Source organism: Setaria italica, chromosome III, assembly GCF_000263155.2.
Source record: "Setaria italica strain Yugu1 chromosome III, Setaria_italica_v2.0, whole genome shotgun sequence".
Classification (NCBI taxonomy): domain Eukaryota; kingdom Viridiplantae; phylum Streptophyta; class Magnoliopsida; order Poales; family Poaceae; genus Setaria; species Setaria italica.
The window spans coordinates 6758210-6770949 of record NC_028452.1 but is presented as its reverse complement, the minus strand read 5'-3'; the positions used below and the strand labels follow the sequence as shown (position 1 = coordinate 6770949).

Genomic DNA, 12740 nt, shown 5'->3' with positions numbered 1-12740 from the left:
TTTATAAAGGAGTGCCAGGATAGCATAATTGGGAGTTCCTTTCGGCCAAACAGCTTTGCCTATGCTTGTTCTCTCTGAAGGGAGTTGACATTTCTGAACATTCAGTCTGCCTCAATTATCTCTTACTGGTGTTTACAGGATGTCAAGATCATAGTCATCTGAGCAGCAAACTATATATATCCTTGTTGGCGGCTGTGATTGCTGCATGATTCCATCACTTGTATGAAGCTGTTACAGCTGTGAGGCTATGGCCTTATTAGGGCTTCGCAAACGCCCAAGTTACACCCAGTCTTTTGCCAAATTTTCTCAACCATTTATTTGTGGGTAATGATTTTGTAAAACGAAGTTATGCACAATGGTGTTTGCCGCACTGGATGCGGGGACGGACAGCAGCTTAGAGTTGAAGGAGTTATTGGAATCGCAGCAGTAGTGCAGGTGCAGAGTTGCAGACGGGTGGTGATGGCAAAGAGTGCGCGTGGCAGGTCCAAGTGTCCAACAATGGTAACCAGGCCTTCTATACCCGGGAAGATCAAACCTGCTCTGGATCCCAACTAGGGAGTTGGATCCCATCAAGCAGCAAGCGCGTCGATACGTCGATCCTATGTGAAATTCTTTTTCCTTCGCACTTGTCTTTTTGTCTTTTAACAAGAGATATTTCACTTCAGCGTTCACTGGCTGGTCCATGGAGAAGATCCACCACCTCTGCTGCAAACATGCTCACATGGAGATCAGAGGCGCGGCTTAATGCAACCACATGGGAGCAAGACGCCCCCATTTACTTCCTCCTGGGTCGTTGCCACCATGAATGTTGTTCTTGCTCTACGGATCTCCCGCCCGTCGGTGTCCGTCCAGCCACTTGATGCTTGTTTGGATGGGTCACAAGGCAACAAGTCCTGATTCCTGAAGGACCTAACAATGGCGGTGCTGTTGGGAGTTCACCGGATTGATAAAATTGTATTCTTCCATGGATATTCCTTCGTTGTTCAGATTTCGTGGATTTATGGGTTATGGCCCTGGCGCTGCTCGGAGAACCGACCATCTCTTCCATGGATACTGGGCGTTGCAATGGAATGGAACATACTTTTCCCCATCAAACAAATCCTAATTTTCCAAACCATTTCCATTCTGAATTGAGCTGCTTGCATTTTCGGCCTTTTCTAAAAGATGATTTTGATGTGCAGAAGGTGTGCCGTGCTGGATGCCTGGACCATCAACCCTATCATAAAATCGGGATACCTCTCGAGCTGAAACTGTTGCAGCAGTACTATTAAGAGGTACAATGTGAACTGCCGTGTCAAATTTAGGGGGCCGGAAGTAGTTGCTGGGATCCAATACGCACATTAATCTTTTTGTCCCCATCACTGTGCATGGTACATGAAAAAAGTATATCTACACATCTGACCGGGCAACCAGAGACACTCAACTTACTCAACCGCCTTTTTCTTTTGCTGGTGTCATTTAAAGTCATTGTTATCCTCCTGATGGTGACTAGAAATTTTGGTCGGATCCTGAGAACGAGCACCCATGGGAGGCCAAGATCGCGCGTGATGTCGCGAGTCGAACCCCCAACCAACTACTCATATGGATGTACTGTACCGGAGCCCGGAGGATATATGTGGGGTCAAGCTGTCACTCTTGGCGTGAATGAGCAGCAGCTCTTGCCGCTGTCACTCTGCCTGTCTGACTCCCAGCCTGAGGTCTCTGTGTACTGGCTCGCCGAGTCCTGTCATCTTCGGACAAGGAAGCGGAGCGCGTTGTTTTCCTGTTCCTTGTCTGCAATTTTGTAAACGTTGTAAATGTTTCGAAATTATTCTTATCACAAAATTTGTACTTTCCTGTTCCTAAATTGTAGGTTGTTTTGACTTTTCTAAGTTTATAGATATTATTGTGTACCTAGACATACACTTATATCTAGGTGCATAATAATATTTATGAATAAAAAGGTTAAAACGATCTAAATTTGGAGCCTAATAATATCTATGAACTAAGAAAGCTAAAACAATTTAAATTTGGAACGGGAGGAGTAAGAAGCAGAAACTCACTCATTGTATTTTTCCAAAATTGCTGACTTCCTTGTGTGATATGATATTACCTGTCAGGAAATTTGGGGCAACTGGGGTGGTACCCGTGCGGTTTCAATGCCACGAACGATCGAGTGCCCAACCGATTTGGGTGAGCCAGCAGCCAATTAAGAGGCCGTCCGTGAGATGAGATCGTGCTCGTTTCCTTCGACCGCCTCATCACACCCATCTCAGGGAATCGGAACGAATGAGCTCCAGCTATCGCCGAGCACGGCAGGTCCAATTCATGTCACCCCGGCGAGGTTAGGTGTGCAGGCCAGGCGCCCAGCCAGGCAGCATCATGCCAATCGCAAGCCATCCACCAGCCGACCGGCCTATCCGCCACCTCCTCCCTCCGGCCAGATTCAGTTCGCAGCTTCTAGGCCACTTTCAGTGCAGCGATACCTCACGTCGTCAGCTACTCGGCTGCCAATTGACATGATCTTTTTTGTCTCGTTGAGTGTCAATCGACCTGATTAAGGATAATGCAGGTCTCATCGATCAAGTCGATTGGGCCACCATTTCAAGGCAGCCATCAGTTTGTATTCCAACTCCCTTTTTTTTTTTTGTGTGTGTGTGTGTGTTTGTGTTTGAAATGAGGGTGCAGTGTGCGTCGTTGTTCTTGAGCGAATCCGGTTAGCTCTGGTCCGTTCCAGGCCGTTTTAAAGGAAAACCAGACATACCTGCTCATGTCATGCAGACAAAGCGTACTTATCTTCTTCACACAAGTAACGAACTTAGCGTATGGTCACACGCTACTGATGCAAGTGCAAGAGGATGCAACATTGAAGCCAAAGCGCAGTTCTCATCGTATAGGTACTGTAAATGACGATTAAACCACCTTAATTTTGATGGAGAGACAATCAAGGTGTCAAAGATTTAAATCCTAAGCCCTCATGCTATACACACCATTGCACACTCATCAGTGTTTTAAACGTGTACATACAATGGCCATTTCATTTCATTTTTTCTGAAAAAGAATGCACAATTAAACCATGCCGGTACTAGTAAAACCCAGTGAACATGCAAAAAGCTCTTGCGCCGCTGTGCAAGCTCAGCAGGCTAGGGGGCCAACATGTCAGCCTCCCACACATCACTAAAGCAAAGACGCATGCATGGAGAGGCAGGCATGAACACCATGCCTCTAGGGGAGGCTAGTGAAGTGATCTCCCCCTCCGTCCCTGGCCTCGCCTCTAATGGCATTAACTGCCACCCACCCACCCGCCATCTCCTCCCCTACCCGGCTGCTGCTCCTGCTGCTAGTATATCAGTACTAGCTGGACCCTTGCCCCTCCCCCTCATCTCGCCACTGCTCGATCCGGCGACTGCCACCAGCAGCAGTCTCAGCTCCCAACTCACCGACGGAGGCCATGGCGCGGGAGCAGGCGCTGCTCTCGACGGAGATCGTGAACCGCGGCGTGGAGCCGTCGGGGCCGGACGCCGGGTCGCCGACGTTCTCGGTGCGCGTGCGCCGCCGTCTGCCGGACTTTCTGCAGTCGGTGAACCTCAAGTACGTGCGGCTGGGGTACCACTACCTCATCAGCCACGGCGTGTACCTGGCGACCATCCCGGTCATCGTGCTGGTGTGCGGCGCCGAGGTGGGCAGCCTCAGCCGGGACGAGCTGTGGAACAAGGTGTGGGGGGAGGCCACCTATGACCTCGCCACCGTGCTCGCCTTCCTCGCCGTCCTCGCCTTCACCATCTCCGTCTACATCATGTCCAGGCCCAGGCCCGTCTACCTCATCGATTTCGCCTGCTACAAGCCCGCCGACGAGCTCAAGGTAAGGCATCCTGCCTCGGCCTAGATGCGTGCTATACGACAACACGACATGAGCAAGCGCATCCGGCAGTATGATTTGCATGCAAGCACACCTATCGATCTGCAGGTGCAGCACAGATTAGGCACTCGCATCCACTAAGAAACATGCTTTTCAAGCCTCAAGCAGATTTGACTTGACTTGCTTTCTCTTGCTTGTTTAATTTGTAAGTGCACATTTCATGGTCATGTTGCACGCACCTTACACACAACAAATGGATATATACATCTGATCTGATCTACTATATATGAGAAAAATGGATCAGGCTGATGTCTTGAATTAGGTTTGTTATTTGAGGCTATTTTTGTAGTTGACATAAGCCAAACTGCAAGCAAAAATCATGTCACGTGTAATGTAACCTTACTCTAGCTTTAATTGTACTTACAAAGTTTGATTCATGGACCTACTCCAAAAATGTTTCATCTGATTAATTAGGTTGTGGCATCTTGGTATCCCGGGGCACCTGATCATACATGGTCGTTCATGGCATCCGTCTGCTACTGCTCGATTAGTGCATATTTTGTATAAAAAACATGAATCGATCAAGAGCTAGAGTTTATGGCTCTTAACTTTGCGAGGTCATGGTTGGTAGAAGGGATAAAGCGCACTCGAAAGGAGGATAGCAAGGCCAATTCATAACAAGCTTGAACAGCTAAACATTAGGTCCTGTTTGGGGGGAGGTCGCTAAAATTTAGCCATGGATTAAATTTTAGTCCCCTCAAATAGAGTGCTAAACTTTAGCCTTTTGAGGTGTTTGGATGAAGAGCTAAAATTTAGCACCTGTTGCACAAAATGACTACTCTACCCCTCCCACCGATGCCCCTCCCCCTCCATTCCTTCCTGCAAGCCGGCAGTGAGGCGGAGGCGGCAGGGCCGGCCGGAGGCGGAGGTGGCGACGGCGAGGCGGGGTCAGGCGGTGGGGCTGGCGGAGGCGAGGCGTCGTGGTGCCCCTCGCGGGGAGAGAGAGAGTGAGGGGAGGAGGCGGCGGGACCGGCGAAGGCGAGGCGCCGTGGTGCCCGTCGCGGGGAGAGAGAGAGTGAGGGGAGGAGGCGGCGGGACCGGCGGGCGAGACGGAGACGGCGGGGCGGCCGGAGGCGGAGGCGGTGGCGGCGGCGAAGTGCTGGGCATAGCCAGCGAGGCCGGGCGGAGGCGGCGAGGTGGCGGGCGGAGAAGGATGGCGGCGGGGTCTGGCGGGGAGGAGAGAGAAGAGCGCGGGGGAGGAGAGAGGGGAGGGGGGCAAGGGGGAATTGGTCTGGGGGACCAGTTTTAGTCAGTTTTAGCTACCTCCAAGTGACTAAAGGATTATGGGGGTGCTAAATTTTAGCACTTGAGTTTTAGCTCACCTGTTTAGGAGCACCTGTGACTAAAATGGACTAAAATGGGGGTGCTAAAATTTAACATCCCTCTCCCAAACACCATCCTTCAGTAGGATCTTAAAACACTCATGTGATTTAATCTACTACCATTGCTAGCTGGGCCGGCCCTTTAATATGGTCACAGCCTCGGCCAGCTGCCACCAATTGCAGGACCATAAATGTTGCAGCATAAATGCAACTACACTGACAGATCGCATCCACATGACTAGTACAATTCTACAAACTCGGTCATCTGAATCTAATCCTCCATCAACATGTATAATCAGCCATCATCAACAGTTTGTCATGCAAATAATCGGACCTGCTGGCTCGCATTCATGAATGGGCGCGTTGGGCCTCGGGGCCCACTGGTATGAATGGGCCGGCCGGTGGCAGGAGAGACTACCTTTAGCTGTACGCTGTTTCAGTGTTCCTGTACTGTCAGCACGGGCATGTCGGTAGGATCACTCACTCTAGTGCTGACCATCCATCAGCACAGGAGCAGAGCATGCTTGGTTTGATCCGCATGTAATTGCAAATAGAATGGATTAGCAGCTGCTAATATAATAGTTGATGCTGGTGTGGGCATGCAGGTGTCCAAGGCGGAGTTCATCGACCTGGCTCGCAAGTCGGGCAAGTTCGACGAGGACAGCCTGGCGTTCCAGTCTCGGCTACTCGCCAAGTCCGGCATCGGCGACGAGTCCTACATGCCGCGCTGCGTCTTCGAGCCCAACGTCAACTGCGCCACCATGAAGGAGGGCCGCGCGGAGGCGTCCACGGCCATGTTCGCCGCCCTGGACGAGCTCTTCGACAAGTGCCGCGTCCGTCCCAAGGACGTGGGCGTGCTGGTCGTCAACTGCAGTCTCTTCAACCCGACCCCGTCGCTGTCGGCCATGATCGTGAACCACTACAAGATGCGCGGGAACATCCTGAGCTACAACCTCGGCGGCATGGGGTGCAGCGCGGGCGTCATCGCCATCGACCTTGCACGCGACATGCTGCAGGCGAGCGGCGCGGGGCTCGCCGTCGTGGTGAGCACGGAGGCGGTCTCCTTCACGTGGTACCCCGGGAAGCGGCGGTCGATGCTGATCCCGAACGCCTTCTTCCGCGCGGGTTGCGCGGCGGTGCTGCTCTCGAACCGGCGGCGCGACTTCCACCGCGCCAAGTACCAGCTGGAGCACGTGGTGCGCACGCACAAGGGCGCCGACGACCGGGCGTTCCGGTCCGTGTACCAGGAGGAGGACGAGCAGCGGATCAAGGGCCTGTCCATCAGCCGCGACCTGCTGGAGGTGGGCGGGCACGCGCTCAAGACCAACATCACCACGCTGGGGCCCCTGGTGCTGCCCTTCTCGGAGCAGCTGCTTTTCTTCGCCGGGGTGCTGTTCCGCCACCTGTTCCCGTCCAAGACCTCCACACCGCCGCCGGCGACGACACCCGGGGACGCCTCCGCCGCGGCCCCCTACATCCCGGACTTCAAGCGCGCGTTCGAGCACTTCTGCATGCACGCGGCGAGCCGCGACGTGCTGGAGCACCTGCAGAGCAACCTGGGCCTGCGCGACGGCGACCTGGAGGCCTCCCGCGCGGCGCTGCACCGCTTCGGCAACACCTCCAGCAGCAGCATCTGGTACGAGCTGGCGTACCTGGAGGCCAAGGGCCGCGTCCGCAGGGGCGACCGCGTGTGGCAGCTCGCCTTCGGGTCCGGGTTCAAGTGCAACAGCGCCGTGTGGCGCGCCGTCCGACGCGTGCGCCGCCCGTCGCGCAGCCCCTGGCTCGACTGCGTCGACCAGTACCCGGCGCGCATGGACGCCTAGTAAGTTGATGATGGTGGTCTCTGTCTAATCTGTCGCGTGCGCCCTGCGCTGCCTGCCTTTAATTATATGCTACCGATGATCCATGGATGGAATAGGACGCGATCGATCTGCATGCGTGTAACTTTGGTTTGTGTTGCTTGTTTAGCGGTTTAAGGGAGAGAGAAGAGACACTAGTACCATAATGGATGCGCCTGCGTGCGCGCCGTGGAAGTGCTTCTAGGTTTTATTTGGTTTTTGCTATAACTTTTCAGCCCTCCTGTTTATTCTTCTCCTTTTATGCATAATATAGACGTTAATGTTTCAAATTATGTGCTTTGAAGGTTACTCTCTCTTTCTCTGGTTGATTCCAGTACCAACCAAGTTTGCAAACATGCATACAGACAGTACATCCTCTCTCTGTGTTCTTTTCCTTGAGAAAAGAGTTCATATTACAAATAAGTCACTACCAGATAATTGATCTTCCATCCAACCTTTTTATCCCGGTTGACTTTGAACCCGAGATTAAGGTAACTTTAGTTCCGGATCAAAAATGAGGCACCAAAAGGGTATCGACAGGAGAAGCTTTAGTCCCAATTGTAAATATCTGACACCGACACCTCCCCCTCCAACCGGGACAAAATATTTATTCCCGATTGGTGGCAAAGGAGGGGGATCTGGTTTTAAAAGTGACCTCCCTTCGCCGCCTCCCTGGAGCACGTTGTTCCCAAATCATTTCGGTCTGCGTTGAAATGCCAGATCCGCGAAAAGTTGTTGCAAACTTTGTACTGCTACTCCTGATGAAATTGGATCTCAGACATTGTTGCTACCAATTTGATGCTCCTCCGTTGTCGCGTTGAGTCCTCCTGTCAAAATGTGTTTAGCTCCGGTTTGGTACATTTGGATTTGGCTGATCTTGATTGATGATTGGGCTTAGGTTGGGCCTGGCCTAATCGGCACCCCTCATCCTCATCTTGCCCAATAATTGGCCGTTGTTGCTTCTCGACGCGTGTCGATGTCCATGACCCATTTATCAATCAGTGATGCGCCATGCATACTCGAAAATCACCACAGATTTGCTCTGCGATTTGGTTGCGAAACAGTGTACAGTTGCTGAGCTACATACTGCGTATCAAAATGATCAGCATTTGGTTGTGCATCACAGATTCGCCCTCAGCCTCAGCAGATGAACCTCGACCAGGATTCCATCCACATGACCCTTCGCTGCTCCTTTGGTCGGTCAACTTTATCCTCTTCTTGTTTTGCTCCCCTATCCAGTACTCCTCGCAGCTTCTGTCCTGCTGATGTTTAGAATGGCAGATGCCGCCGAGGTCGTGCGCCTCGTCCACCTCCAGGGCCGTGCCAAGGCTGTTGCCTCCACAACGCTCAGGAACCGTGGTCAGATCGCTTGATTCAGAGATCCCCTGCCGCCTTACCTTATCTCCCGTGCATACGCTGCAGCAGCTATTTTCATGGCATAGCTGATGCGGGTAGAAGAGGTAGGTGCGTGCTTGCACTCAGAGCTGCGTGGAGAGAATTTTTTTTCGTGAATACGTAGGAAAGCTGCGTATCTTTATATGTATTAAGAAAGAAAAACGTGTAGAACGTTATAACGCGGATCTATCCCCGGACACTCGCACACGGTTTGCAGGAGAGAATAAACAAAGTGATGCGTCCGATGCTAGCCCCGTCCGACGTCCGACGATAGTTTACGCACTCCTATCGCGTGGGGCAACAACCATTAACCGCTCGAGCTGGCACCACCGTCACGGCAATGACAAGGCCAAAACAGACCACTGGCCCCTATTAGCCACCACCTGGACGGGCCCAGCTGTCGGTGGCTCAGGAAAGTAAAGAAACAACGGCAGCTGTCGGTGGCTCAGGAAAGCGGTAATTGCAGAGGAGCAATTCTTGGCAGGGTAACCGTCGCTCGCTGTACAGGAGTACAGGTGTACCACGGCCCATGAGGCCGTGCGACGCGTAACGGACCCGGGCAGGGATCGACGCCGCGTGGCCACGCGGCGGTCTTATCCGCTCGCTCGTCGTCCCCATCGCTTCCCTTCCCTCCCCGCTCCGATCGCTATAAGTTCCCCACCGTCCCCAAGCCATAGACATCCATCCATCCATCCTCGTTTCCCTTCAAGCAAAAAGCAATCAAGCAACTGCACTGCACCCGGTCAGGGCAAGAGAAACAACCAACACAGATCCAATGGCGATGGCACCCGTCCTCACACGCCGTCTCGTTCCCCGCCACCCCGGCGGGTGGCGCAGCCGTCTTCCGGCCCCGCGGCGCCGCGGCAGGAGCCGGGGTGGTCCGCGCGGCCGCCGGGTCGGCGGAGGGCGGCGGCAAGTGGTGGGCGCCGCTGGTGGGGTGGTCGGGGAAGGCCGACTACCTGGAGGCCCCGGCGCCGGTGGTGGCGGTGGCGCAGGACGGCGCGGCGGCGGCCCGGAGGCAGTTCGTGGGGGGCCTGACGGAGGAGAAGGCCCGCGAGCTGCGGGCGCGGATGGCGCAGACGGAGTCGTTCCACGACGCCATGTACCACTCCGCCATCGCGTCCCGCCTCGCGCGCTCCGCCTAGGGCCAGTAGGCCGCCGCCGCGGGGACGAGGAACTCGCCGGCGCCGCGTGTACATAGCAGTAGTAGACTGGTAGTGGTAGTCGTTGTCGAGGAGGAACGGGACGGGGTTCCGGTTTTAGCGCGCGACCCCGTTCTGGTCCATCTCTGATTCCGCATTTTACCGTGGATGTACAGATGGTGCTGTGATCTCGGCTTAATGTGGTTTACATCATCACAAACTTTGTTGTTTTGATCCGATTGGTGCTTAGATGTGTGATGATGATCCCCTGCTTTTGCATCGTCTATCCACACAGGCCGTGGATGAGGCTCCCACCGCCGGAGTTGCCATCGAGCCGCCTCCTCCCTCCCTCCCTCCCGTACGTTTTGACATCAGTGTCAGCAGCAGCGTGGCGCTGACTCGGCTCGGAGCGGGAGCCGGGGACGCGGTCGGTGCCCGTGACGGTGAGTCAGCGTGTCGCGGCGCGGACCGGCACTTGGCAGGCGCGCCGAAGCAGCCAGGCCCCGCCGCACGGAGTACCTACCAGACACTGTGGTCCACAGACCTCACGGACCGTGACCACCTGACGAGGATCCGAGACGACGATTCTCAATGCTCACCTGATCTGCGGCCATCCGGGTCATTCTCTCTTGATGACCAACTCGTGGCTCTCGGCTTTCCGTTCCACATCGGCCCGAGTCCCATGTCGCATGCCAATCTTTTCTAGAGAAACACACGGACCGAGCATACGCGCACGCAAAACACCTGCAGCGCAGCCGAACAAATTCAAACATCCGCCAGGGGCTACCTTCTTGAAGGAAGGGAAATTTGTGAAATGAAATAAGTAATGCGGGTGAATAATTTCTCGAGAGTTTTCAACGACAAAAAACCGAGTTTAACTATCCATTACTTCTCTACACGTCATTTTTATTTTAGTTGACTTCAGGATGTAATAAATTATTTGCTCCCTACGCATCCTTGCTCCCATTTGCTACCACGAATCCGTGCCGCGAAACCTCTTGAAAGTCACACCACTAGTGCCTGCTTACTGGGATGTCCAAACAATCGCACTGCTGAATTCTTTCTTCCAAGAGGACCGCATGTGCAAGTTCAGTGGCAGGCGCAGGAATTCAAGATTGAGTGTGTATACATACTGACGAACCAAACAATCATCGCATATAAAAGATAAAGGTTCATGAAAATAAAGGTTGAAGGCTACATGGTATTAGTATAAATAGTTCCTTAATCTAGTATTCATACAATATTTTGAAACCATCAACTTATAAAAAATTACAAATTAACTCGATGAGGCAGCTTTTGGAAACGGGAGACGGGCCATGTTTAGTTACTCCCAACTCCCAACTTTGACACTATGCAAAAAGAAGATTCCCTATCACATCAAACTTGCGGTACATGCATGGAGTACTAAATGTAGATGAAATTAAAAACTAATTGCACAGTTTTGTTGTACTTTGCGAGACGAATCTTTTAAGCCTAATTAGTCAATATTTGGACAATAATTCACAAATACAAACGAAACGCTACAGTGTGCTACAGTGCTGTAACAGTAATTTGGCACCTCCCAAATTCCCCAACTAAACACGGCCACGATGTCTTCATCAACAACATGTAGGAAAGTTCCTTCTCGATAAATGTAATCAAACAATCATTTAAATATTGAAGCGCCCCTCGTGTTATTTCTTAGCTTGTTCTTCACAAAAATCAAAGCCGAAAACTATTTCCACCCTTAGAATTTGTATCCCTGATAGCAAACAAAGCAAAATACCCTCGACGTGGGCTCTGCCTCCTCTGTGTTTGTGCTTGCCGGGGCCGGCGATGCTTCCGGCCCTTCCGCACTTGTCATGGCCGTTGCTGTCACGCGGTGACTTGTTCCGCCCTTGCTATGGCCGGCTGTGCAGAAGGCATGGCGCACAAACCCCATGTCAGATCAGCCCTCCGCTCTTGCGCTCCTCTTCCATATAGCAGGCGCCGATGGATGGGGACGGCCATGGCCAAGGAAGGAAGCTAACCCTAGCGCTAGCGGCAGCGAACCAGAAAACGGATGAGAAGTTGAGAAAGGAGAGGAGGCGCGGGGATCACGATTCACGACGTCGGGGATCACAGAGAAGGGGATTCACGTCGTGAGGCAACAAGCCGAGCAAACAGCCGGCCCACAAGCCTGTTTTTCTTGTTTCGGCTCAGACAGACACGTTTTGACCCACTTTTACATATCAGGATATACCTATATGTACTGGATAAATTTTTTCTCTTAAAATTATTAGGTGTACATATGTACACCATGTACCTCTACTGGACGAGTTACCCCTTTGATAAGCCTTGGTCACCCTTTCACTTTGGGCAAAAGAACGGTTCTCGCAGCTTGCGTGACCCTAGTTCCAACTTTCCAACCATGAAAGTTAATAAGGACAAACAAACTCTTCCAAAAAAAGAAAGGACAAACAAGTGGAGAGTATTAAGGGCCAATTTGGTGGGGCTCCACCTCCGCCGCGGCTTCTGCTAGAGCCCTGGAAAAAAAAGTAGCAGCTCCTCTGTTGAAGCACCGATGGAGCTGGAACCGGTTTTGAATTAGGGGGCAGAGCAAAAATACTGGCTCCTCCGGCTCCTCTCCGTCCCCACACCAGCACGTACCAGAATACCCTTTTGAGTTGGTGATTATTTCACCTAAAAATGCCACAAACGGCAGCAAAGCGCATGGCGTCGGGTCATTGGCCGTTGGGGAAGTGTTGCGTCGCCGTTGGGGCCATGCGGCTTCGGGGGAGCATCGTGCAGGGGCTAAAGCGGTGCCCCTGAGCTGGAGCAGCCGGCACGGCGCCTACAGAGCAGAGCAACGGCCAACGGCGGTGGAGCAGCAGCAGGGACACAACGTGAAGGAGCTGCAGGGGTGGAGCACCAGCTGCTATGCAGATGGGCGGTGGAGCAGCAGCAGAACAATGTGGTGGTGCCAGAGCCACGCGCATGGGGCAGCCCGCAAGCGGCAGGCCGGCAGCGGCCAACAAGGTAGAGAAGGGCGAGGGCCGAGGAGCATTCTTGTGCGGTGGAGGAAGCGAGCATCGGATAAGGATGATGGATTGAGAGAGAAGATAGAAAATAAAAGGTGAGAAAAAATATAAAAAATTACAAGGGTAGAGAGAATAAAATAATAAAA

General features: G+C 52.8%; 2 protein-coding genes across 2 annotated transcripts; both read left to right on the top strand.

Moving 5' to 3' along the window:
* The first annotated feature begins 3308 nt into the window (after positions 1–3308).
* Positions 3309–7351, top strand: LOC101759842 (3-ketoacyl-CoA synthase 10). The gene is made up of 2 exons (XM_004960769.3): positions 3309–3841; positions 5826–7351. Exons 1-2 carry the CDS (start codon positions 3431–3433, stop codon positions 7041–7043), a joined length of 1629 nt encoding a protein of 542 aa, XP_004960826.1. The 5' UTR covers positions 3309–3430; the 3' UTR covers positions 7044–7351.
* A 988-nt stretch (positions 7352–8339) lies between these two features.
* LOC101760253 lies at positions 8340–9851 on the top strand. Its single transcript, XM_012844455.2, has 2 exons — positions 8340–8417; positions 9131–9851. Exons 1-2 carry the CDS (start codon positions 8340–8342, stop codon positions 9596–9598), a joined length of 546 nt encoding a protein of 181 aa, XP_012699909.1. The 3' UTR covers positions 9599–9851.
* The last annotated feature ends 2889 nt before the right edge of the window (positions 9852–12740 follow it).